This window comes from Pollachius pollachius (genome assembly GCF_949987615.1).
Source record: "Pollachius pollachius genome assembly, chromosome: 19".
Classification (NCBI taxonomy): Eukaryota; Metazoa; Chordata; class Actinopteri; order Gadiformes; family Gadidae; genus Pollachius; species Pollachius pollachius.
In genome coordinates, this window is record NC_136952.1 from 8,059,159 (window position 1) to 8,086,658 (window position 27,500).

At 46.0% G+C, this 27,500-nt stretch overlaps 2 protein-coding genes and 1 long non-coding RNA gene across 3 annotated transcripts; all 3 read right to left on the minus strand.

The window, feature by feature from the left end:
* Positions 1-35: 35 nt before the first annotated feature.
* LOC307090338 lies at positions 36-1,229 on the minus strand. The gene is made up of 3 exons (XR_013812648.1): positions 1,088-1,229; positions 751-813; positions 36-348 (listed from the first exon to the last, which is right to left on the minus strand). It is a non-coding gene; the product is annotated as an uncharacterized lncRNA (long non-coding RNA).
* A 2,573-nt stretch (positions 1,230-3,802) lies between these two features.
* Positions 3,803-13,076, minus strand: sncgb (synuclein, gamma b (breast cancer-specific protein 1)). Its single transcript, XM_079756394.1, has 5 exons — positions 12,832-13,076; positions 8,727-8,768; positions 8,241-8,368; positions 4,820-4,861; positions 3,803-4,566 (listed from the first exon to the last, which is right to left on the minus strand). The coding sequence occupies exons 1-5, from the start codon at positions 12,950-12,952 to the stop codon at positions 4,558-4,560; spliced, it is 342 nt and encodes a 113-aa protein (XP_079612520.1). The 5' UTR covers positions 12,953-13,076; the 3' UTR covers positions 3,803-4,557.
* A 2,747-nt stretch (positions 13,077-15,823) lies between these two features.
* On the minus strand, positions 15,824-27,482 carry ldb3b (LIM domain binding 3b; the record flags this gene model as incomplete). Its single annotated transcript, XM_079756806.1, has 9 exons — positions 27,249-27,482; positions 22,219-22,370; positions 21,901-21,976; positions 19,526-19,548; positions 18,014-18,193; positions 17,441-17,464; positions 16,551-16,720; positions 16,123-16,159; positions 15,824-15,917 (listed from the first exon to the last, which is right to left on the minus strand). The coding sequence occupies exons 1-9, from the start codon at positions 27,342-27,344 to the stop codon at positions 15,824-15,826; spliced, it is 852 nt and encodes a 283-aa protein (XP_079612932.1). The 5' UTR covers positions 27,345-27,482.
* Between the last annotated feature and the right edge of the window lie 18 nt (positions 27,483-27,500).

A 27,500-nucleotide genomic window follows, 5' to 3' on the forward strand; every position in this document is an offset into this window, starting at 1 on the left:
AAAACCAATAAAACAGAATGAAAAACACGAGGCAGTGCTTGTTGTTATTTATTTTATTTTCATGACAACAAAAATTTTGGACCACCATTTGGCATACAGCAGCAGGGTGATCTCCAAGTCAAAGTTCCAGGCTTGTGGTTTTTCTCAATATATATTTATATATATATATATATATATATATATATATTCTACTATGTAGAAGGAAGGGTCCAGGAGTTTAGAAGCCAAACTTTTTCGCTATGCCACCAATGCCGCCAGCGCCTTCGGCCGCTGGCGCTGCCTCTCCGCCCCCCAACCCACTGGCCAGTCCAGATAAAAGGCTTCCTGCACCTGCAGCTGCTCCTGCACCTGAACACACATACATACACACACACACACACACACACACACACACACACACACACACACACACACACACACACACACACATAGAGACGTGGTTAGTGGCCTAGCAAAACATGACTATTCTATGTAAGAATACCAACAAACCAAAACAGGCTTTGTGTTTTCAACAAATCTTCTAATCTAAATTTGTTAGACTTCTAAATGCATAGTAGTAATTGTTGAATAGTTAAACTTATATATATATATATATATATATATATATATATATATATATATATATGTGTGTGTACATATATATATATGTTTATCAAATATATTAAAAGTATATTTATATAAATGTATTTATTATATATGTAGTCAAGGATGGCAGACTCAACCAGTTTGGATAAAATCATCCGCACAAACCTGCTTCCTTGTCTTCAGCCTTGCCCCCCATCAAGTCGGCTACTTTGTCTTTTGCCATGTCAGCTGGGAGACCGCAAAGAGAAAAAAACATGACATAAGAACTAGAAATACTCTCCCCTGCTGAAGACAAAGTGCTTCTCTTCTGAAAGTGAAGATAAAGTCAAACAAGATGCTTTGTTCTGGGACCTTACATCAAGAACCGATCAGGAAGTTTGATTTGCACAATGGATAAACCGAAAATATTAAACATTCATTATCCAAAAACATGTCAATAAAAGATCAAAGTTGCACTTTTGGTAAAAGAAAAAGCATCAACATAAAAAACAACAGTACATACCAGCCTTCTCAATGGCGGTGTTGATGACTTGGTTGGCTCCGCTCATGTTTAGTTTAAGAGTTTGAAAGGTGCTGCTGCGTGTGAAGAAAGAGTGTTCTGATGCAGTGTGTGTACTAAGGAAGTGTGTTATATGAGTGGCGTTAAAGCCAGCCCTACAGACCTGTGTCCCTCCCTTCCTTCCCCTCCCTTCCCTCCCTCCCCTCTCCCACAACAAAAACACACACACACACACACAAACACACTGATCATTATCTCATTCGTTTAGAAAACAGGTTTCCCACATATTCCCATTCACTCTTTTTTTCTCCAAATCTGCATCTTGATGCTGCGTGCTAAAGAGATTTTATGACATGAAGACTATTTAACATTTATATACACAACACCGCACAAGAACACTACTGTTCTAGGATGTGAGAAACTGGGGTATTCACCTTAATACGGGTCAAGGCAGTTTGGATGCGTCATGGCGAAAACATCCGTCAACAAGACACAAAGGGTAAGGGAGGGCTCTCTGCGTGTGGGCGGCCCTTCGAAGGGGTGTTCCTCTCTTGGGTATGTGTGTTCCCGTACGTGTTTTGAAGTGTTTGGGAATTGCTATTGGGCGCGGGCTCCATGTGCCCCACCCGGGCGTGGCTCCGTAGCGTCACTCTGTCAGCCTCTGTCAGCCTCTGTCTCCCTATTGGTAGAAATCTGACGGGACATGTAGCGTGAGACTAGTGAAATGTGACCTGGCAGGGTAATGAAAGATAATTGCACACAAACCAATCCTTAGTAAGCTAGCTTGTGCTTGTGTGTGTGTGTGTGTGTGTGTGTGTGTGATAGACGGTATATTATTTGATACTGAGAAACAAGACAATGAATATGTGCCATCTTGTCACAACGTGAATCCTGTTGCAGAATGTATGCACTGGGTGTTACTTGTGTTAACAAAAAATGCATTTCTAGAGACACTTCTTAAAGCTGCTTCTTTTTAATTATTCCCAGAGTCTTTTGATTTATCGGGGAATAATTATGCCCAGATTATTTTGATTAACACTAAGTGTTCCATGAAATCTGGGAATCATTACTCGACAATTACTACAAATGAAATGGGTTTGTGAGATCCCTGCATGGGGACTTTGACTATGCCGGCTTGCACGGCATAGCTTACATACTGTGTCCTTTGTTGTGTTTTTGCCTTAACAAAAATGAGTTTGGGCCCTGTTCAGAGAGCCTCTAATAGTTCAAACACTTAAACTTATTGATCGTCTTACCGTCTTCTTTTCAAACACAAACCTGTTTAAACCTGTTCAAATGGATCCATAAATAAAGCCACAATGCAACATTCAGATTTCGACAAACCATTTTTATTTGACTGATACTGTTTAAAAAAATCAGCGAGTCCGCTTTGATGCCAACTTAAACATAGTGTGTGATAATTGTCCAGTGTCTGCTGATTTGTGTTTGTGTATGTCACTGGTGTGTTTTTCATACACTCTGTTTATGTTTACAATATGTGGCTATGTGAATTAGTGTCAGTGTGTGTGTGTGTGATGTGTGCGTGAATATCAGATTGCTTGATAAGGCAACATGCAGTCATCAGTTTTGATTGGCTTCAAAGTAAAAACACACAGATCTGCTCATGACACATAGTACACACACGCACACACACACACACGCGCACACGCACACACGCACACACACATGCGCGCACGCGCGTTTTGCTGGTACGATCTGCTTTTCCAATGTTAAAACACACAAATAGAGTACATACGGATACACAAACACAAACACAGATGCAGGGCAGACAAAAGCTTGCCACAAGCCCAAGGGAAGTGGTGGGGGCCAGTCATTGAGTGACAGGGTAAAGCTATCTTCTGAGTGGCTGTGAAGCTGATGGGTGGGACTAACAGAAGAGTTACTATGGGAACTCCAAATGGTCAACTACAAACCCAAACTACATCCTCCATGACTCGATGAAGGGTCACCTGGCTCTACAGATTTTGGTGGCTCAACCCCTGGCTGACTGAATTCCATATTGCTTGTTTGTCTCACTCTCTACAGCATGCAAACCTCACAACGTCTAAAAGCAACAGCTAGCCCACGGCATATCAAAACAATCAACCAACACAACACATTTTGCCTCCTTGAACATTAAAATTCAAATCAACACAGCAGTGCAACCAAGGATTAAATCCATTCTGAGAGACTAGACAAAACCTTGGCCAAAGAAATATGAATCCAACTCAAACCGTCCCGTGACTAAACCTAGTCTTAGTATAGACCTTGATTGATATACAGAACTGAATTTCCAGTATTGCTTCTGCTCTTGAACTTGCTCAAAGCAAACTCGTGGCACAGTTTTGCCATTGTTTTGTCCTAGCACCTCTGGTTATTTCAATAAGAACTGGAGGAAAAGTAGAGGAAAGTTGTGTTGCTCTCTGCTGGTTGCTATACATACATATTCAAGATCAAACACACACATACGCACACACACTTAGCAAAACAAAGCTAACTACAACAGTGAACACGCTACGCGGCTACAAAACACAACGAAGCCATTCTCGGGGGAATCTGTTCATGCATTCTACTGTAGTTAGCGAGCGATCGCACACGTTGGAGGGAGGGATAATCTTTAGCCTTTATTGCACGATGCCCCACAAAGAAACACACACTGGCAGCGTTCTCCGGGATCCTCTAACTCCGCCCCGTAGGCATGCATGCACGCACGCTGACATGCTCACACGCACACGCATGCACACACAGGACTCACGCAAACGGTTACCACAAACACCATCCCATGAGCTATCTTTGTCTCAATGTTTTTTACACATGTATAACTATTATCACGATTGTATTCACATGCTCTCTTCAGCTAACACTGAGGCTGCCCGTCCCTCTCACCTGCCCATCGGTGTGGTACCCTGGTATGTACAGGACATGTATGCGCCTACAATGGCCCTCTCTCTGTCTTATATGTGCCCATGTGTGATTACGCTATGGGGGAACCGTGTGTGTGCCTTGGTGAATGCGCGGGCATGTGTGCAAGTGTCTGTGTGTGTGTGTGTGCGCGTGCGCCACATTGTGCATGTGTGTGTGTGTGTGTGAGCAGGTCTTGCCCCCAGAAAGGGCAGCAGATATGCAGTGACAACAACACTTAGGGGATAACATCATGACAACACCAACACAAGGTGGGGGGCGTGGAACAGAAGCTTTGGAGGGAGGGAGGGAGGAAGGGAGGGAGGAAGGGAGGGAGGGGGGGATGCCAAACTACCAGGACAGTGAGGAGGTGGTCTGGAGGGAGTGGGCATTAGGGTTAAGGGCAGCAGGGACAGAAAGGCGCGGCGTCTGGAAGAGTCTGTTTTTGTCGTTTTGGTTCCATAAAGTCACAAAAAAATATGTTGAACATCTTCTAGGAAGAGCGTAGGCAGGGATGGGGGGTCGGGCGTTGGGGCTTTCAGAGAGAACACTGAGGGACGTCCCAGGAACAGTTAATACCCCTGTGAGGAGGGGGGAATGCAGAGAGAACGAAAGATCAATACAGGTCTGGGTTAGGATCATAAGAGCATATACGTCAATGTAATACAACAGTATATCTAGTGTACACTGTGAATAACATGTACGACAAAATAATGTTTGTTCTCTAGAAGAATGTGTACTTTTATAGTACACACTGAATAAACTGTCATCGTACATTTACTACTGAATAAACTGGTTTCAAGTTCACTCCAAAAAAAGAGTGAGAGCCATTACCTCTCCTCCCTGGCCGCCCTGCTCCATGCCTCCATACTCTCCCTGGGAGAGAGAGAAAGCGAGAGAGAGAGATAAAGAGAGAGAGAGAGGGAGAAAACGAGTGAGAAAGATAGCGAGAGAGAGAGAGCGAGAGAGAGAGAGAAAGAGAGTGAGAAAGAGTGAGAGAGAGAAAGAGAGAAAGAGAGAGGATGAAAGAGCAAGAATAGATTGAGAGAGAGAGATAAGGAAAGAATCAACGAGAGAGAGATAGGGAAAGAAGCAAAGAGAGAGACAGTGAGAACAAAAGGCCATAGTTGACTGGTGCCATAGGATTAGGGTGGGGCATCAAGCATCAAGCAATCAAGCCCCAGGTCCAACTGACACTAAAAAAAACTCTTCAAAATGCACGCACGTGCACACTCATGCACACACGCACGCACGCACGAACGCACGCACGCAGGCACACACGAATGCACGCACGGACGCACGCACGGACACACGCACGCACGCACGCCCACACACACACACACACACACACACACACACACACACACACACACACACACACACACACACACACACACACACACACACACACACACACACACACACAGTACGACCCCAGAAGGCTCTGATCACTGTGAGAAGAGGAACATGCAAAATCTCCACAGCAACTGGAGAGAGGGTTAAGCATAGCATACTGATCTTGTTTGGGGTGGAGTTAGTTGTTAGTTGCCTGAGGGTTTCCCAAGATCTATCAGCAAACTATGCACAGCTATGAATAGCTTTCTAGGCGTTAGCATGTTACCAAGTCTACAAACCAAGTATGTATGTTGCATGCCATGGGTGGATCTCTGTTTTAAAAAGGTTCTTAATTTTTTCAAATTCAAACAGTGAGTCAGTGAGCACCTGAGGGGCGAACCCACAGCAGCATCCAAACTAAGAGCTTAAAGGGGTAGTTCGGAATTTTGGACATAGGGCCTGATTCCCAAGTTAGCCTTGGTTCCTTATCATTGGAGACAGTTTTCAACACATTTCATTCAGTCCTTCTAGTTGCAGATTTTGCTTGTGCTAGGCTAGCGCACGGCATCGGGCAATACTAGCCTGCTAATAAAACAGTCTTACCCACTCCACAGTACACCCGAGGCAAATCAACTATAACGCCAGACGGTCGATGTAAATGTCTGTGTTGATAGAATAATGTTAGAAATAAAACCAACCTTGCATTGCATTTTGAAGGACTTGCTGTGTCTCAGCACTAGTGTTATATTCCTGGTAGTAGGCTACGGCAGCGGCGGACAGTGATACCTAGGTTAAATTCCGCTGCTGCTGAGAAAGTAGTCCCTCAAAATGCGATGATTCATGCGATGCAAGGTTAGTTTTATTTCTAACATTATTCTATCAACACAGACAGTTACATCTATAGTCTGGCGTTATAGTTGATTTGCCTCGGGTGTACTGTGGAGTGGGTAAGACTGTCTTATCAGCAGGCTAGTATTGCCCGTTGCCGTGCGCTAGGCTAGCACGGGCGAACTCTGCAACTAGAAGGACTGAATGAAATGTGTTGAAAACTGTCTCCAATGATAAAGAACACCAAGGCTAACTTGGGTATCAGGCCCTATGTCCAAAATTCTGAACAACCCCTTTAAGGGATTCAAATTGCAAGACGTGTGCTACACATGCAATATAACCTTATGGGGTCTTTGCTAAAGAATGAATGCCTTTGAATACGATAGTGTAGTATAGGCCAACATTCAGAATACAGCTGTTCTGCAGTATTTATCATTATTAAATTGGTCTTATGTTTGATGGTTCTTTCCATGTTGATGCTCACGCATGTTTTGCTACAGATAGGTAGTAGCATGCAGGACCCTTTGACCTGTGACCTATAACCCAAGTGCAATGCTGTAAAATAGGCACCTCGTATACTGCTTCCTCCTGTATAAGGGCAACAGAATGTAGTCAAGAACGTAAATAAAAGCAAAGATAACAAAACGAAAATAAAGAGACATTAATAAATGACAAAACAGACATAAAAACAAACAACCACATTACCAAAATTAAATGAACACAGAGTACACACATTTTGAACCATGAAAAACGCTTATTCACAATGACTTAGGAGCTATTTCACATATGTGTAATTAGATATGAGACGTAACGTTTATGTAAAGCTTTTACAATAAGGGTAGTCTGACATCGTCAGATCAATTCGCAAATGCGTATTAGTCTAAAACCTCCTAGTCCATTTCAGATTTCCAACGGGCATTATCAACGGGCACAGACAAAAAGGCGTCTGAACGCAATTGGCTAGACCTACAACCAATCAGATCAACCTGTGACGCATCAGTGACAGCCTTTATTGTTTTTTAAATGTCTGAATGCGAATCCCTTAGTGCACTCCTGTGTACAGTCATCCTAACAAACCCGCCCCGTATTAGACAGCTTTGGGGGTCCGACCGGGGCCAGGTCTCCTGGAGATCTGTCTGAACACGAGGGGGACCCAACGGATATGCCAGAGCAAATACTATTAAAAAAAAGGGCTTGAAGATTAATCTGGTTCCAAGTCTACGATAAGGGTACATTAACCATTAATTAACATTAGTAAATGCGGTAATTGGCGTTACCTCACAGTTAACTAACAGTTAACTATTGGTCTAGTAATAATCTACTCATGGAGATCCTGTTTACTAATGGTGTTCAGGTTAACTTGAATGTTAACTAAGGTATTCATGAATACATTGTTTAATTTGGTTAATCGACACCCGAATACTAACCATAACCCACTAACACTTAATCTAACCCCTTTACTAATACTATTTAATAATGCTTATTACTCCCTTCACTAATATAAATATAAGTTTTTAATATAAATTTGTAAGTTTGTAATGTCTGGAGACTTTCCAATCCGATTATTGTTGGTGATGCCACACCAATGAAACAATACTAATTAGAATATCAATAGAACTTAAGGAACTTTTCTAAAGATATCAACTAAATGTGTCATTGTGATTTCAGTATGTTTGTGCTATGTCAGTAAATGTCTCCATCTGTTGGAATTAGGAGGATCTGGTGGTCAGACAATACTCTTTTGTAAAAATAAAACGTCAATCCATTTTTCACAATTTCAACAATTATTTCCAGTTCAAACAAGTTCTGTTTTTAGTATTGACGAATATTAATGGGTTATTTTTGACGTTTTTACGTTTTTTGGCCTGCTACATCATCCAGCTAGTAAAGCTTTAATAAAGCACCAAAACCCAAGGTGTCAGTGTTTTAGCCTCAGATACATTATTTCAATCTCCTATTATAGTACCCTTTAAAATTAATTAAACCATTGAACTGCATACACTAACGTAACTATAACTGACTTTCCCAGAGCCAACAAACACATCAGACATAAGGAACACATGGTGAGATGGTGGTTGCTATGGCGACTGACCTGATTGACCATGCCAGTAGAGGCGGCGACGTTCTCGACTCCTTCCACGGTGGCCTGTGACACGTCGTTGGCCCCGGCGACGACCCCCTCTCCTACGATGTTCGCCTGGTCAGTAGTTCTGTTGGCCACTGGGAGAAGCAGGAAGAGGGGTTATGGCCACACACACACATACAGTATGTGCTCCCATGCAAGCACACACACACACACACACACACATGCTCAGACACACACAGGAACCTGCTGGAAATCAGCTTTACACTGAGTCAGGCCCGTTTTAAATTGTAACTTTGTTACCTTTAATACTTTCCTGTATAATACAAATAAAATAATAAATAGAAAATAAATAAAATGAAACACACACACACAAACCACGCCCACATGCAAGCAGACACAAACACACACACACACACACACACACACACACAGACACACACACAGACACACACACACAGACACACACACAGACACACACACACACACACTTACCTGTGTTTACTCCGGACACGACTCCCTCCTTCGTCTTGTTACCTGAGGAGGAGGAAGACGGCCAGGATGAATACATTGACAATGTCTCTGAACAGGGCGAGTGGGATGATTGGTATGTTTCATTCATGCTGGCGTATCCATCAATATACAGCGTAACTTGAAAGCCCCTCCCCCCACTAAGCTATTAATATTATGATCCAAAGCAGATTCAAATCGGGTTACATAAGGTTTGTGGGGAATGAGGGATGAGAGAGATAGATGGGTGAGAGACAAAGAGGTAGAGGGAAACATGGATAGAGAGAGTGAGAGAGAGAGAGAGAGAGAGAGTGAGAGTGAGAGAGAGAGAGAGAGAGAGAGAGAGAGAGGGGGAGAGAGAGAGAGAGAGAGAGAGAGAGAGAGGGAGAGAGAGAGAGGGGGAGAGAGAGAAACGGAGCAATAGAGAGGTAGGTGGATTGGTAGAAAGAGAGGAGATATTTAAGCAGAACTTTATATACATTCTGAGTATTCCGAATTATACTTTTGATATATTTTGTATTTATTATTAATCTTTTAGATATGTGTATATATTTAGCATTTTACATTTATATTTTATTTAATTACATTTTTCGTTTGGCCTATTTTTACCCTGCTTTGGCAATATAATTATATATTTGTTTCCCACACGAATAAAGCTGTTTGAAGAATAATTGAATTGAATTGAGAGAGATAGAGGGAGGTAGAGTAGGATGGAAACAGAGGGATAGAGGGAGGCGACAGAGACATCTCTCTTCCTCACTTGCCCGCAGGATAATCCTTACACACTACAGCTGCTGTAACTGACGACAGCCTCTCTCTCTCCCTCTCCCCCTATGCCTCTTCCTCTCTCTCTCTACCTATCCCCCTCTCTCTCTCTCTCTCTCTCTCTCTCTCTCTCCCTCTCGCCTTCTCTCTCTCCCTATCCCTCTCCCTCTCTCACCCCTTCCCCATCCCTCTCTCCCTCTCTCTCTCCTCTTCCCCCTAGCTCTCTCCCTCTCTCTTCCTCTCCCTCTCGCTCCCGTCCTTTCTCTCCCGTCCTCCCTCCTCTTCAGCCGCTCTCCCTCTCTCTCTTCCTCCGCCCCTCTCTGTCTCTCTCCTGTCCCCCCTCCTATTCCCCCTCTCACCCTCTCTCGCTCTCCCTATCCCTCTCTCTCCTTATCCCTCTCTCCATCCCTCTCTCTCTGTCCCTCTCTCCCTATCCCTCTATCTCTCTCTCTCCCTCTCACTTCCTTTCCCTCTCTCTCTCTCTCTCTCTCTCTCTCCTGTCCTCCCTCCTATTCCCCCTCTCACCCTCTCTCGCTCTCCCTATCCCTCTCTCTCCTTATCCCTCTCTCCATCCCTCTCTCTCTGTCCCTCTCTCCCTATCCCTCTATCTCTCTCTCTCCCTCTCACTTCCTTTCCCTCTCTCTCTCTCTCTCCTGTCCTCCCTCCTCTTCCCCCTCTCACCCTCTCTCGCTCTCCCTATCCCTCTCTCTCCTTATCCCTCTCTCCATCCCTCTCTCTCTGTCCCTCTCTCCCTATCCCTCTATCTCTCTCTCTCCCTCTCACTTCCTTTCCCTCTCTCTCTCTCTCTCTCTCTCTCTCTCCTGTCCTCCCTCCTCTTCCCCCTCTCTCTGCACGCTCCCCGTAGTTCTTCTGCCACGTGACTGGCTGCTGCAGTTGAGCTTCACGCTCACCCGTTCTCCCCATCTAGTCTCACACACGCACACACGCACACACACACTCACCTGCACGCGTGCATGCACACGGAACCACACCCACAACACCTGCATCTACACAGGCGACCGCACATGGAACCGCACACACACACGCGCGCACACACTCACAATCACACACAGATGCACCCATGCACACACACTGGGATCCGTTGACGAAATGCACTCAATCTCTCCCACCCACTCACACTCACTCACTCACTCAGACTCACACACACACGCAGACTCACACTCATGCAGACTCACACTCACGCACACACAGGGATGACGCAGCGTCTTGTCCCTGTCTGAGTATCTGTTACTCTTTGTGTTCAACATACATCTGCTATTTCTACATTGTAATTTAAATAGATGTATATATATTGAGCTGATAAAATTAGATATCATGCATTAATAAATTGTTATATTTATATCATGAATTGCGTTGTTTGAGGATGAATGTTTCAAAGGGTGCCCACGAGAAGCGCTGGTCGTGTTCTTTGACTGCCAAACGGGCAGTAGACCGGTTTTCTTTTTGAATGTATAAATAAATAATGTGTCCTACTTTCAGGTCTCCTGACCTGTGAAATGGATGTTACGGATAATGGAGCACACCCACGTCCACGCACGAGCGCACAATCCCGTGAGCACACGCACACGCGCACACATGCATCCATGTGTGTTCCGACCGATGTTCAGTTTCTAGTCGTTCTCAAGGCGTGTGATTGTGACCGATGACTAATCCATCCCTCCCATTGATTGAAACCCTTTTTAGGGGAGTCCGTCCCTGATTGATGCTTTTGCTTTTTGTCGCTCCGGTGTGTAATTTATTTCGTTCTCTTCTTCTGGTCCGGTCTTGCATGACAACCACAAGGCTGAACACTGTGTTCACTGCCGTTTATGACATAATACTCCCCTCCCCCCCCCCCCTCTCTCTCTCTGCCCTCCCTCTCCCTCTCTGCCTGACTCTTCATCTCTCTCTCTCTTTACGTCTCTCTTTCTCTTCATCTTTTGCGCTCTGCTTCCTCACTCTTGTTTCTGTCTTTGCCGTCTTTTCAGCTGTTTTTCTCCACCCTTACCATCTCTGTTCTTCATTTCTCCTTCAGTGCCTCCATCTTTATTTTAAAGAGCGACGTAATATCAGCAGGCTGTTGGTCGACGGAGCTGGTTCGTCATCAAGCGTGTCACACACACACACAAATACCTACACATGTACACGCACACACGATGACATGCAGGGAATTGTAGGGACGGGGTTGTAGATTGCTGCAGTGCTAAACGGTTCCATAGCATAGGCCATTCCCCTCACCCCACACACAGGGACACGCCGACACTCACACACACATTGTGGCCAGTGGCTGTCTCTTCCCATCAGCAGAGCTGCTTTAGTATAAGAGTGACACCTGACCACTGAGCTGACACATAGCGGCCACACCACACCACTGCTCACATTCTCTCTCTCTCTCTTTCCCTCTCTCTCTCTCTCTCTCTCTCTCTCTATATCCCTCCCTCTCACCTTTCTCTTACCCTATCTTCTATCCCTCTCATCTAACCCGTGGCTGGCTGCAGGCCTAGCATCCTGGGTAACCTTGAAATGTGACGCACTCTGTACGCCACACACTAACGGTCAGGGCCTTGATGGTGAAGAAGCGCCTGGCTGGACACCCCCGCCCCCCGCCCTGCCCCACCCCATGCACCACACACGCACTCCTAATGAGTGGCCGGCTCTACCCCACCCCACTCCTGTCTCCTCCAGTCCTCCCCCTTCCCCAACCGCCATTTTGTGTCGCAAAATTAAAAATGAATGCCAAAAACGAATGCCAACCCCCCTGCCATCTATCTATACCAACACACACACACACACACACGCACACGCACACACACACACACACACACATACACACACACACACACGCACACACGCACACACACGCACACGCACACGCACACGCACACACACACAAACACACACAGAGATAGAGTCATAATTTCCTGAACAGATACCAGGACCCCTATCAGGCTATGGCGGTGTCCAGTCTCTATCTTTCCATCTCTCATTTCAATCAGTCAATCAATCACTCTCTCTCTACTCCCCCCCACCCCCCCCATGCCAACCACCCGCTGAATGCACCAGCCCTGCAGTGCTGCCACCCCTCCCTCTTCTCCATCAAGAGTCTACGACCCATACACACATTTTCTCCTCTCTCCTCCGCTCGTATCTTCCTGACGGACTACTCCTGTGGGACCTCACCTACCCCCCCCCCAGCTCTCGGCAAAATGTCTCGACTTACGAGCCCCTGGGTTTCCGTCTGCCTCGGAGGCGTCCCCCTCCACAAACTACGCAGGCATTATGTGCTGCTGGTGATGGTGCTGGTGGAGCAGGTGGAGGTACATACCGACATACATCACCCCTTCTTTGGTCTTGGCTGCTGCCTCCTCCACGCCCGCCTTGGTCTTCTCCGCGGCGGCCACTACACCCTCCTTGGCCATGGAGAACCCCTTCATGAATACATCCATCTTTTTTACGTAGACAAAGCTATTGGGCTCCCCTGCTCCGGCAAACAAAAGCGGGCCTGACTGACTGGTCGGCGGGGATGCTGTTTGTCTGGTGCTCGGAGGGAGAGCTGGAGAGAGCGGAAGAGAGCTGGCGGTGGTATCTGCGAGGGAGCGAGAGCGAGAGAGGAGAGCGGGGTGTGTGTGCGTGTGTAAGAGAGACTGTGTGTGAATGTGAGCGAATACGTGTGTGTAAGGCTCCTCCTCCCTGCAACGGTGACCGAAAAGGACTGCACGACAGGACGAGAGGGCGAGCAGACTGAGGGAGAGAGAGAGACAGAGGGAGGGAGTGCGTGAGAGAGGGATGGAGGGATAGAGAGATAGAGCTAACGGAAGGAAGGGGGGTTGCCGCGTAGTGCTGCGATGGAGCGGAGGAGAGGCTGAAAGACGGAGTCGAATGGATGCTGCAGCATTTTTAAGTCATGCTGCAGACTATGACACCCCCACCTGCTCGAGCTCCCGCCCCCTCGCGCTCCCGTGATCATTCCATCCCAGTGAAACCGGCGGCGTTTTTGCATATTACATTAGCGCACTTTATCGGTCTCATCTACACGCAGACCTAGATGCTATTTACAGAACATCCCACGGTTATACACTTTTGCTGCTCCTTTGAGAATGGAGAGGGTTTTTTTTTATTACAACACACACCCTTAAGATATTGGCTAAAATGCTTTGTATAATTCACCCCCTTAAGATAGATGGTAAGCATGCGATTGGTATTGTAACAATTTATACACAGGCATGTCGTTTAATGTCACAACGTGCCGCCAGAAAAATCGTTTCGTCTCTTTCCCCTTTCCGTCGAAAGGAAAAAAGGGGACAGACGACGCCATCAACAGCCATTTTCCGGCGATCGAGATGGGAGAAAGTGCTCCGTCATCGTAGCCAGAGTGAGTCACATCGCTCCTCTTCCCCCCCTCTTCCTACCCCATCCCGTCCTCCCTCCCCCTGTCCCCCCGTCCTCCCCCCTTTCTGCTAACTCAGCAGCAGACTCTCCTGTATGGAGCCGCGCTAAATCACATCTTTTATCACCGCAAATCCGGTTATATTTAGATTAAATTTAGACACGGAGGAGTTCAGACGTTTCACCGATATCTCCAGACAACCCAATACGCATTTCGAATCATATGCTAGATACGAAGCTAATACAATAAAATCGGAGGTTTATTGTACATAAAACGAGAATCATTTGGGCGTTGGGATAACCGTTCACCTAGGTGTTGAGGCGCGTTCCAGCGGACTGTTGTTGCTGATTCTGAACTGGAGCGAGACTGCCTCCTAGTGGTGTCTGCAGATATGGTCCCGAGATGACACAGCACTATTATTGTACTGTACTCTATTAATAGTGGTTTTCCTGCAAATTTATATCCATATATTTTTTACATTAGATTGGACTGACTAGATTGGACATAAGGTACCCAATCGTAGGACATTGTGATAGCTTAAAATTGTATTCCATGGATGAACGTTTGGTCCATGATTACCTAAATGGTAGGCCTACGAATGTAAGACGCTTAAAAAACATGTATGAATCATATAATTATTGTGTGACTTATAAGTAATGGCATTTGCTTTGTACAACCTGTTATTTAAAAACAATTGTATTCTGTGCTTATTAAGGAGTCAAAGGCGTTGGAGCAAGGTCATGCTTTTGGTGATTCAATCCATTATTAAATAGCTTAACTGGATTCAAGCAAATGTATATATTTCCAATATTAATTATATATTGTACATGAAGAATAGGATTCATTATCATCCAAACATTCTGAGTGTTTGGATTCTATAATTGTATCTTGTTTATTTCAGACAATTTGGATTCAATCCAAGTCATATTTTTGAGTACATTTTTAAGGCTCACAGCTACTAGCTGAGTTAAGGTATGAAAGTTTAAGACTGTTAAGCTAAAGCTTCCTTCCGGCATATGTTGTTTAGTCGATCGTTACTTAGAAATAAACACTCACACAGACAGACAGACAGACAGACAGACAGACAGACAGACAGACAGACAGACAGACAGACAGACAGACAGACACACACACACACACACACATACGTCGATTAATCAGACCCATATAGTTTAGAGAAACAATTTATTCACATTGATGTCAGTACATGTTGTTGGTATTTTCACATACCTTTTTTGCACACATGGTGAAGTTAGCTTTATTTCAGTTCTTTTTCTTTCGGTATAGGCTCTTCAGTAGTTAAATCACGCAGCAAACATGTTGGTGCGTGTGTTTCGTACATGGCAGTACATAAAAGGTGCACAAATAACTTTTTCTTACAATTTCACTTTTTGTACAGTTTTCTTTCCAAAAAAAACCACAGCCAGACAAAAAAACCCAAAAAATAATTAAATAAAGAAAAAACAAAATAAAGAAAATAGATGAGTAACTAAAGCTCTGTTGCATCTTAGCAGTAGGAAGTTCGGACACCATCGTTTTTCGGACAGATCTCTTTCAAAAACAGGGCCAGACAGAAACAAAAGAAAATAAAGAAAAGAACAGAAAAGAATCACAAAAAGCTCGGTCAGGTCTTAGCGCTATCGATAGCCACAACGGACAGGTACAGGTAATACTGAGTTTTATTAACATGAACAACGACAAAAACACTCTCACGCTAACCGTTAATAATCTTGCATTCTACTAGTCTAACAGAGCTACCATGCTTAACTCTCATTCCTCAGCAGGAGTTGCCTATCCTCCTGTTTCGTTTCCTTCTCTATTCCGTCGTTTCCACTCCATATTTTCTTCTTTCCCTTGATTCGTCTCTCCATCCTTCTGTTATCCAGGTGCGTTTTACTTCTGCGTTCCTTTTCCCACGGAGATCTCCATCTTAATGGATGTTGAGGATCTGTGCAGACAGTCCGTTGTGCCAGTTCTTCAGCTTGGCGAAGCGGGGCCCCTTCACCTCATGCTCGAACTTCTCTCTGATTGGTGGGTATGGGGGAGCAAGTCAATAGGACGATAGCCGTTTTTTCAGGAACACATTTTGGCTTTATGTTGTTGACACTCGTCGACATATTCGTAGGAGTAGTTGAACACATGATGTACGTTATTTTATTATTAGGAATGTAGACCAAATACTGGACTCTTAGGATAACTGGCCCTGAAACAGCTCTTTGCATATCTTACCTCGACCTCAGCAGGGCCTCTTCATCTGGGTCTTGCACTATAGAGAGAGACAGAGAGAGAGAGAGAGAGAGAGAGATACACCAGTGAGCAACAATGAAATCTGCTCAGCAACTCGAAAACACTTAGAAATGAAGGAGGAAATAAAGGAACGCAGGGAGGAAGGACGAATGGAGGGAGGCGAGAAATGGAAGGTAAGGAAGGAGAGAGCGAGAGGAGAAAGGAGAAAGGTGGAGCGGGGGAACGGAGAAAGAGAGTTATAGGTAGGAATGAAGGACGGGTAAAGATGAATGAAAGAAAGACAGAAAAAGAAGGACATTTTTAAATAAAAATACAAGCAAGGGGGGGGGGGGGGGTAAGAAAGCAAAGAGACGGTTGGTAGAAGATAAACGAGAGGAAGTAAAGAGGTTGAAAGAATGTATGGAGCTTACTGTATTCGGTGCCTGTGATGTGGGCCAGCATGCGGAAGCTCTTGGACTGCAGGTTGGTGGCGCCGTGGGCCCAGTCAGCCATGTCCTCGCTGCGGGCGTTTGGCCTGATGACGGCCTGGTACACTGGGGAGGCACAGTCTATGACTGGGTCTTTGACCGGCAGCGCTCCTCTGAAGGACCAACACAAAGGGCCGTCAGACACACTGTCCTAGGGATGTGGTTTGTGCGAGTCTGTTTAAAATTTTGGTTGTGGCACAATTGCACATGCATGTTTGTATGTCTGAATAAAGATGAAGTAAAACAAAAATAGCGTTAAAAATGTCATTATAGTTAGTTTTACAATTAAGATTTTTCTTTTTTGTGTATGTAGCACCCTCTACTGGTCAGGAATAGCACATACCAATACAGTAACGGTGTCTACCTACTAATAGTTGTTGGTGGTTAGTATAGTGAGATGTAGTTGGAAGTTAGACTTTGAACGATGGAGGGATACTCAGAACATTTGCATGCCATTAAATCCCATGGTGTTTTTTTTTATCACCGTCCGATGAAAAGGGGATGAGAGAGAAAGACAGACAGTGAGTAAGAGAGGAGACTGTTTGGAGGTGTCTTTTGGACACATACAATGATGTTGCTGTTATGTATCTATGTGACTAAAAAGCCTCACATAAATACATACTAGTGAGCTGCAAAGATCCACCTGTGGACACATCGCTTTAAATTTCACAGACAGATAACCCAATAAAACGTCAGCGTTTGAACAAGACAACCAGACTGGCGCTAAAGCAGGGGACACACGGGGCCCATATATAAACCAGGGACGATCCATATATGATGAGGCGAGCATGGGTTGCATTGGAGGGCAGCTGTGCTGATAGCTGTATACTCACGACAAGGGGGAGCCCGCCTCCTCGCTGAGGTCACATGATCAAACCAGGATGTAATGGATGGTAAGGGATTGGTGGTGGAGGTGGTGGTGGTGGTGGTGGTGGTGGTGGTGGAGGAGGACGGCAGTACAGGAGATTGGATTGGTTTGTTGTTTTGTGGCGGATGGGCGATCGGGGGGCGGGGGCAGCGGGGGTGGGGGAATGAACAGAGGCAATGGAGTGTAAAAAGGCACAGACAAACAAGGAAAAGCGGCACCTAAATACTATATAGGCACCCATGTTCTCAAACACTAATCCAGAGAGGTCTGACCTCAGCACTCTTATGGGCCTTAAGCACCCAGTGGCGGGCGGTTAGCTGGGCGGTGCGGAACTGAATGCGGAATCACGCATTCAGTAACCACCTCAAAACACAGCTAGCATTTAGATCCCCATGATGGCCGCTAGGTGAATACCAGCCCATAAGAGCTAGCATGAGCCACTACAGGGATGGGAGATGGGGGTGTTGGGGACGTGAGGGTGCAGAAGGGGGGGGGGGGGGGGTATTTGCGTGAAGGGGAGGTTTGTGCTCGTACTCACCCCTCATGTCCCTTGGCCTGCGACTGGCCAGCGATGGCATCCATGATGGCATCCTGGGAGTACATGCTGATGGGCGTGTTGTACTGGGCGTGAACTATGGTGGCCTTCCCCCCGGGGCCCCGCACCTCGATGGGCTTGTGGGTGGACAAGGCTGAGTCTTTCAGTGCTATGGGGTTGAAGCTGGGAGTATACTCCACACTGTCAGTGTCACGGCAGGGCGGACGCGGCGGAGGACGGAGGGTGGAAGGTCGAAGGTCGGAGGTCGGAGGTCGTGCAAGGAAGTGAGGACGCACGGGAGTGAGCGGGGTTAAGGACAGGAGGAAGGTGGAGGGAGAGACAGGAGAAGAGAATGGACACTGAGTTGATGGGATGTTTTTTAGTGCAGGAGTGATGTGTAGTACACAAGACTGACAGACAGGTGGTGCTGTTCTACCGATCAACGGTTGGACTGCGGAGCATCAACTGTGTGTACGCGTTACCACACTGGTTCTGTTCTAAAGGCAGTGACAGCTTCAGGATTTCATCCGATTATTTAGGACTATCTCTCTTTGGTAGGTAAATATGTTTAACTTTTAACCCTAACCCTTGGAATGAAAAGTAATGAAACAGCTGACTTTAGAAGTTTACATGTACAGTATGCATATACCTATTCATATAGATATACAAATACATATGCATATACATCTTAGAAAAAAACACATTGAGATACATATAGATATACATACAAATGAGATGAATGAATATGAACATAAAGATGAACAAATTCAATCTCCATGCTCAAGTCAAAAAAGTACTTTCACACAAATCCTAGTATGATGCACTGACGCACACACACAACCCCACACTACAAACCCTACAAACACTGTAAAGGCCACGGAAATGCAGTTAATGATTTTTCTCAGAAGTTCCTCTGCCGTGTTTATTGATGGAAGACATGGCAGCACGCAGAAACTCATCAATGTCACGGTTCCATGGCCCATGCATTAATCATATGCATACCAGTAATTGCATTCATTTCAACGGAAAACAAAGTAGGGAACAACACAGTATATGCATGGAAGAGCCATGGCATCTTCAATGCACTTCATCTTCATGACTCAATATGTGCTGATAGCATTTTGAGTGCTGCCTTGCACTCACACACACATACACACACACACTCACACACATACACACAAAGATAAGCCTATACAGTCACACACGCATTCACGCACGCACAAAGGCACATATCTTTCTTACAACGTCAACAACCTTATCACAGGTGGCGTGCCGTCACGGCCAGCAGCCCACACACACACACACACACACACACACGCACGCACACACACACACACACACACACACACACACACACACACACACACACACACACTCATTCAAACACAACTACACTCTACAAGTCAAAGAGACCAGTCCGTTCCATCACATCACCCTGGTGTCCCACTTCATGAGCACCAGCCCATGCAGAGGTCATGCACAGTAAATGCAACCCAAACAACTATAGGTACTGACTTTGCTGCTGTGTTTAAAATGACCTGTAAAAATGACCGGACACAGAGAGACACAGGACGAACGGACAGAGAAAGAGAAGAGAAGAGAACGATCAGAGTGATAGAGGACACAATGATCGGGACAGAAAGGGAGAACCAGAAATAAAGGGATTTGAATAAAGTCTCATGGATCCACTTGGACGTGTGCGTATGCGTTGGGCTTGGGGCTACAGTGAGACCATGTAATACAGTCTAAAGGTCAGATGGTGATCCGGGTTTCAGCCTGGCTTCCCACTGCTCCTCCAGGGATGACTGACAAGAGCAGAAATACCTGTCACATTTCATGCACTCAATCACACACACACTCACACACACACACACACACACATGCACGCGACCACACACACACACACACCCACACATAGAGGTGGACGCAAATATCCTCATAGTCACAAACACAGACACACACAATCATCCCGTCAACAGCCACCCCACACACACACACACACACACACGCACACACACCCCCACACACACACACACACAAACACGCGTACACATCTGCGCACATGTACTATAGATAAAGTGGAGTGCGCTTGGAGTGCGGCAGTGTGCACGTGGGATGCCCGTGTGCCAGGGAGGTTTATATATGGCCGCTCTATCCCGGTGCTTGAGAGGGGACATCCATGGGATTTGGTGCGATGGCTTGTAACCAGAGTGGAACATTCCATGACGGTGGGCAACAGCTGCTACTGTATGTGTGTGTGTGTGTGTGTGTGTGTGTGTGTGTGTGTGTGTGTGTGTGTGTGTGTGTGTGTGCGTGTGCGCATGTGCGTGTGTGTGCACGAGTGTGTGTTCATGTGAGTGTGTGTGTTTGTGCACAAGTGTGGGTGTGTTGGTCTTCTGTGCCCCAAGTCCCCCCTTTCCTGGGCGTCAGTTGTGTTAAGGTAGCATCGAGGCTCCTCTTTCATCATCGTCCCGTGCCATCATCACATTCATCGGCATGGAGACGGCAAGAGAGCGCACGTTTGGTGACACGTGTCCCCCAGCCTGACCCGCGGCGAGGGGGGGCCGCATCCCGCCCTCCAGAGGGGAAAGCCATTAGTGGAGATAGATACGCGGGTATGATACCTTTTGGCGTCAGCAGGACGGACATGACCTCGGCCCAACCTAACTGGGCTGCCACCCCCCAACCCTCCGATTTCAACCCTACGGTTCTATGGAACCCTAGGTTCCCTATAGTTCTATGGGGAACCTATGCAACCATAGGTTTAGGAACCGATTTAAGTTGGGCTTTTCAAGAGGAAGAAGAAAGGTTGTTGACTCCGGTTGATTTGCGGCCGTGTTCGGCATTCTTAACCTCTCCCGCTCAAACCCGGTGGTCTTACATTTTGGTTTGGGCTGAAGACAGAGGCCAGCCTTTATTTATCTTGTGGTTATCAACAAGTGGCGGCGAAGAATAGGCGGGGAGGCTGATTGTTTATAAATGATCCCTGGCCTGGTTCTCAACTTCCCCTGTTTACCGTTCGCCGGTCCAGAGCATGTAGACCACTGTACCCTGGGAGGATGTCGTAATGTTCTGAGTATTTTGGTATCCCCCATGGTGTTAACATGAATCCACAAAAGCGTCAAAGGGGTGAATGCTGAAAACCCTTGTGAACACACCTCATGCTTGTTCTATTATTACCAAAACACTAAAGTAGACGGTGATTGTTGTTACGGTATTAGCTTGTGCCGTGGTTTAATTCTGTGCTTGTCAGATTCCTTAAAAGACTTAAGTCCTTCCTTTTACCCGTTCAATGTTAAACCACCTGTGTGGTCACCTACCCTGGGAGACACAGTTGGCTGGCGGCCACCGGCTCAGCCTCTCCTAGCTTGCACTGCATCAAGGCCATCTCCCTGAGATTGTGGGCGGAGTAAAGTCCAATGGGGCAATTATACTGCCCTCTTTGCCCGGGAGGAGAGGCTGCACTTGATGCTAGGGAAGCAGTCGACTTAGCCGTAGCTACGAAAGGACGAAATGGACCTGGCTCTTTCTCCGGGGATTGAAAGAGAATCCTTCTGGTGGGACTTTTGGCAAGGCAGCTTCCAGAGGACTCTAAGTCCTCCATCTTCATAGCCTCTTCCATCTCCTTCTTAGAATGAGATGGGTGACATGAGAAAGAAGCCGAGCCCAGGCTGGGATTCCTGGTTATCTGAACAGCCCATAGGGGTTGTTCAGATAACCAATAGACGGAGACTCTCAGCACACAAAACTCGAAACAAAAATGGTCAGATGTGCGGGGAGGAAACAATTGGTGTCTCTCACACTATTTGGTCTCTTCTGTGCCATGTTTATCGTGTGTGTCTGTGTTTTTCAGTGTGTGTCTGTGTGCGTGCGAGTGTAGTGTAGCGTACCTTCTGGTGGGGGATGATTGGCATAGGGGACTCCATTCTGGGAGTGGCTGTGGGAACTGGAGCGGGGCGTCTTGACCTGGAGAAAGAAGGGTTCACTTATTGATAGCATCTGCCTTCTACTGCGTTCCTGCTCTGAAGACACCAGCTGCTCTATGATCTTTCATCAAAACAAACGACCAATTACAACTGTGAACAGCTGACTGAAAAGATCCACAGTCGCCACAAAGACAGCTCATCTTTTTTCATCAAACCCATGCAGTGTGAGTTGTGAGCTGTAGATGTAGATGATGATGTTATGTGATGGGTGTGTTGTAGTACTTCTGCATGGTGAGCGCCAGCTTGCTGCTGGCGGACTTGATCTTGTTCTGGGCCTCCAGGTGAGTCATGCCTTCGGTGCTGTGTCCGTCGATGGCCGAGATGATGTCACCCTGTGACAGGCTGCCACCTGCTGCCTTGCTACTGGGGGTTATCTGCAAGATAGTGTGTGTGTGTGTGTGTGGGGGGGGGGGGGGGGGGCATGGTCAAGACAGGGGGTCAAACAAGGAGATCAACTGACTGACACCGATCTAAATCGGCGTCAATAAGCTTGGAGAGATGGGGAAAACAAACACACACAGAGACACGCAGAGATAGACACAACAGGCGCCAACATACACACACAAAGACATAAAAACAAAAAGGTATAAATGTGAACGTTTATACATAACCTAAGCAGGAGTTTACACACGCACACAGACACAGACAGACAGACACAGACAAACACACAATCACACTTGTTAATTTCCCAAAAGGTAGAAAGATTTTAAAAGGATCCCATGAAGAGTGGAAAATGTCCTTAAAAAAGTAATTCTGCATCTTCAGTCCCTAGGCTTGAAAAAAGTAATTGAGTACAAGCTTTGATACGAAGTAAAACCTCTTGTTCAGTCTGCTGTTTGAGCCCGACTCGTTGGTCTTCAGGGCAGGAGAACTCAGCTGATGCATGATGTGCTCTTATTGTGCAGTGCATCTGTTTAATTCCAGCCAATGTCTCTCACACACTCACTCACACACTCACAAGGCAAAGCCCGGATCTAGTCGGCACTTCAGTGAACCAACGGATGAAACAAAGAGCAATCAGGCCCCTGGGCAACAACACCGGAAGTGACCAGGGAAACATCCATCATTAGAGACTCTTAATGGAACACAGTATCAGAGGTGTCAGCAATGCCCGTGTGTGCCTATGCATTTGGACGACTAGTACATAAACACTTGAATGATAAATGAAATGTATTTTATTGCTATGCCTTCATTACCACTGCCTCATGTTTTTATAAGCGCCACAAACAGATTACTTTACTAGAAAGTAATCGGTAAGTCCCTGAAAGCTCCCGACAGAAGCGGCACATAAAGTAAAGTCGAATCCATTAATACGATGCTAATGGTTATATCGGGGCGCCTATTATGCTAGCAAATGTGCAGCGTTGCAGGTTTGGTCTGATGGATGGATTTGTCCCCACTGGGGGATCCATGGACAATGGCAGGAGTCCAGCACAAACCATAGACCTGGAACAGAACCAGTCTCAGAGATGGGCTCTCGGGATAAGCTATCAGATTCATCTGGACTTGAATCACACAGCCGGGATTGGGAGTGTGGTCGATGTTGGAATCTTTTTCTTCCTTCTTTGCTGTGTTTGCTGATTCTGCTTATCTGCAATCAATTTATTTGTTCTCGTCAGGATTGTTTTTGAATTAAAATCACTCTATGGTGGCTATCTTCTTGTTATCGGTTCACCTCGGGCCAAAGATAAAGTGAGAATTTGACAAGTTGCTAAAACAAAAAGCTAGAAGTGAGAACAGAGGGCTTAACAATGTACTTTTTTAAAACTCCTTCATAGCCCTAAAGAGCCTCGGAACACCGCAACCTTCCTGTCGTTTCAAGCTCAGCTTATGGCTTTTTGTGAGTAGCTATTTGTCTTGAAACTGAAAAACTATTATGAACAAAACGTTTTGGACCAGCTCCATCTGAGCGAGGGGAGAAAGCACTTTTGGTGAACCACGTACCAGCGAGTGGTACATCTGTCTTCGCTTACAGACGACTCATTAAAAAAGGGTTAAAAATAGAGCCGTAATCAAGATGCCTGTTACTTCAATGTTGTTTGACCCCTCTTGCCTCCCTCCATCATCGTCATCCCGCCGGCAACACCGACGGTAACGTCGACGGTGCAACCCCACGCTCCCCAACCCCACGTCAACCACCCAACCCCTTCTGCCCCCACAGGCACCTGTTGGCTGTCAGTCATCGCAACGACGACTTCCCTCAGTCTCTGGACTACTGTCTGGTGATTTTCCTCTAAACAGACATACACTCTCTCTCTCTCTCTGTCTCTCTCTCTCTCTCTTTCTCTCCCTCTCTCTCTCTCTCTCTCTCTCCCTCTCTCTCTCTCGCTATCTCTCTCCTTTAGTTCACCTCGCCTCCTCTTTTCGCTCTGACTCTGCTAATCACCTCATCCAAAGTAATATATATATATTTTGATTTTTCCCAATCCGTCAGATTCTGCTAACTTAATCTCTTGTGATTGATTAATTCTTTAGCTGCTCTTTCCGCTCTTCTTTTTTAATGTCGTGATCTCTCACTTTCTCTCTCTCTCTCTCTTTCTAATGTCTCTTCATGTTTCACCGGGTTTAAACCAGTGTATGTCGCAGTGTCTGTGAGGTATTATCCATCCTCTTAACCCTGAACCTGTGCGGCCCTGCTGTGAGGCTCCTGTACACTGGCATGTTGGTTCAGCCCTGTCAATCTGGAGCCTTATTCGGTCCACGGTTTCCTTTTCTCATTATTCCTGTCAAGTAAGATGTAAGTAATCCCCAGTGGAAGCGCAATTGGGTGTGAAAGTAAGCGTGTATCATGGAAGCTGTCCAATCACATGCTGGAGACCTTAGTGAGAGAGAAAGAGAGGGGGTTAATGTATTAATTTGTGCAAACATTTTACTGGAGTGTAAATGCAAGAAATACAACCACACTAAGACATTGTCATTGATATTCACTGAGTTTTAATGCAAAAATTAGCTTTGATATTTTGGCCTTTTGAATGTTGTTCTAAGGGCGTCATGACGCTTCCCAAAATGTATTTTATTGATTATATTACTGTTATCATAGTACAGTCAACATCCATTCCGATATGACAAAAAGTCACATCTTTATTAATACTGTATGGATTTTTATTTTCTCACTGCCTCTAAATAGAGATCAAACAAAACAAGTAAGATGCAATAAGTTAAAAGAGAGGACATTTTACATCAGTTTAGTTGCCATTGGTCTAAGCCTAGACCAAAGGCCAAAAGCAAGGTTCAAAGGCTGAGGTGCACCAGAGAACCAGAGCTGAGCTGACAAAGAATCTCTACAATCTGAGGTATCCACTGCCTTGCCTCGTCTCCTTTCCTCCCCTTCCCTTTAATTAGTTCCCCGACAAAATAGGCCGGGATTTGACACCGTGGGGCACCACTGCGCTACGTCATTTGGAATGGTTCAATGGTGTCCGGTTGACACCAGAGGAAGACCTCATTTCTCATAACAAAGATCCAATTTAGACATGGATGGAGAGAATGAGCTGGATAGCAAACCCCTAAGTCCCACAGGCATAAACAAACCAATATTGTGAGTTTTTTTTAATCGATAACGGCCACCCTCACTCGAGCACACGCGCACGCATGCACGAGTGCATGCCTGCGCATGCACTCGCTCGCTCGTTCACTCACGCATACACACGCACTTGGAACTCATAATCCTGTACAGTTGGACAGCGTAAGACGATGAGGAATGGATGGCATGTGAATCGATACTGTGAGGCAGAAGTGGACCCTCCAGATCCACCTGGGTTGTCCATGTATCCATCAGGACAGTGCATCTATGCCTGCGCAAAAACAACCATTCGTCTTTCTCTCCTTCCCTCCAGTAATTTCATCCAATTTTTCACATTGTTTGGGCAATCATCCATTCCCCTACCCATCATTTCATTCTTTCATCTATCTATCATTTATCCATGGATCTACACCCTTTCAATCCTCCATCTATCCCCCCATCCAGCCAGCCCTTTACAGTCCAGCTACCGATCCCTACATCCACCAACCCATCCATCCATCTACCATCCATCCCTACATCCACCCATCCATGACTCATCCATCCAACCATCATCCAATCTACCGTCCATCACTCCGTCCTTTCATCTACCCATCACTACATCCCTACATCCATCCGCCCATCCATCCCTCCATCCGTCCATCTCTAGATCCATCCATCCATCCATCCATCCATCCATCCATCCATCCCTCCATCCGTCCATCTCTAGATCCATCCATCCATCCATCCATCCATCCATCCATCCATCTATTCAACCATCCACCGGTACATCCAGCCAGCTACAGGACATATACTGCAAAACCACCAAAGACTTCAAATCGAGTGAACAGATGGGAAAACCAGCTTGACGATGACAACGTGAGAGAAATAAAGCTTACTTAAAGTAACACAAGCTGCTCCCCCACCCTTCACCACCACCACCCCCCTCTGTCCCTTTCCTTCTCAACTCTTTCTATTTCAAGGAAACGCTGTAAATACATTGGCGGCCCGTAGCCAAGCCATGGATAGAAGGGAGAGAGAGTGGTAGAGAGAAGGGGGAGAGAGTGGTAGAGAGAGGGGAGAGAGAGTGGTGGAGAGAGAGAGAGGAAAGAGGGATACATATATATAGTGGATAGATAGATAGATGAATAGAAAATGATAAATAGATAAGTAATAGATAGATAAGTGATGGATCACAGGAAGATAGATGCACAGGTAAATAGAAAGATCAATCAATGCATATAATATAGTACGTATACTGCAGGTGAGGTGTACTACAGCTGCTGTCTACTCCACCCCCCGGAAGATGGCTGCGTTACATAATTGCTGGTGAGCCATTGTGCAAAACACACGCACCAATCCCACAAACATTTATGATATCTACCTATAGCGTTCAACAAAGACTCAAACACATACGAATACAAACACAAGCTGTGTGTGTTGACTGTACACATAGAGATAAAGTAAATATTGTATCCCCTAATGTCCTCATACAGTGTATGTCCGCATATCCACTAAGTAAGTAGCGGATTAAAATAAAGTTTTTACATTGTGTCCGTGAGAGGGTCAAAGGAGCCCCCAGACCTGGCTTGTTGTTTGTTTGTGTCTGCCCAACACCCAGCAGACACATCCAAACAACAAGCATAGTCCTCAAGCTAGTTCACAGCAACCACTGGTCACCCTTCCCTCCCTAAGCAATCCGTGGGCGAGTCTGGCTTTGGGTGCGTTTGTCACGTGGTCGGTGGGGCCTTACCCTGGAGATGGTGAGGGGCATGTTGAAGTCCTTCCCCCCCTGGAGCCTGAAGCCCCATGGCGCGGGGCCGTTCAGAGTCACCGTGTATGAGGCCATCTTCACACAAAACAAGCGGCCTTCAAATGTCAACGCTCCTGCTACGGCGCTGTGTCTTCCTGGGTTCCCTCGGTCCTCCTGTATGTCTCTCTCTCGATCGCTCTCTCTCTCTCTCTCTCTCTCTCTCTGGCTGCCTCACCTTCTGTTCTACCCGGG

Bases quoted from the DNA above. Each gene is read 5' to 3' on its own strand.
- sncgb (XM_079756394.1), bottom strand. From the start codon at position 12,952: ATGGATGTATTCATGAAGGGGTTCTCCATGGCCAAGGAGGGTGTAGTG. The intron at 8,369-8,726 runs GTAAGTGTGTGT...TGCTTCTCCCAG, and splicing joins CGTGTCCGGAGTAAACACAG to TGGCCAACAGAACTACTGAC. The intron at 4,862-8,240 runs GTCAGTCGCCAT...TCTCTCTCCCAG, and splicing joins CTACTGGCATGGTCAATCAG to GGAGAGTATGGAGGCATGGA.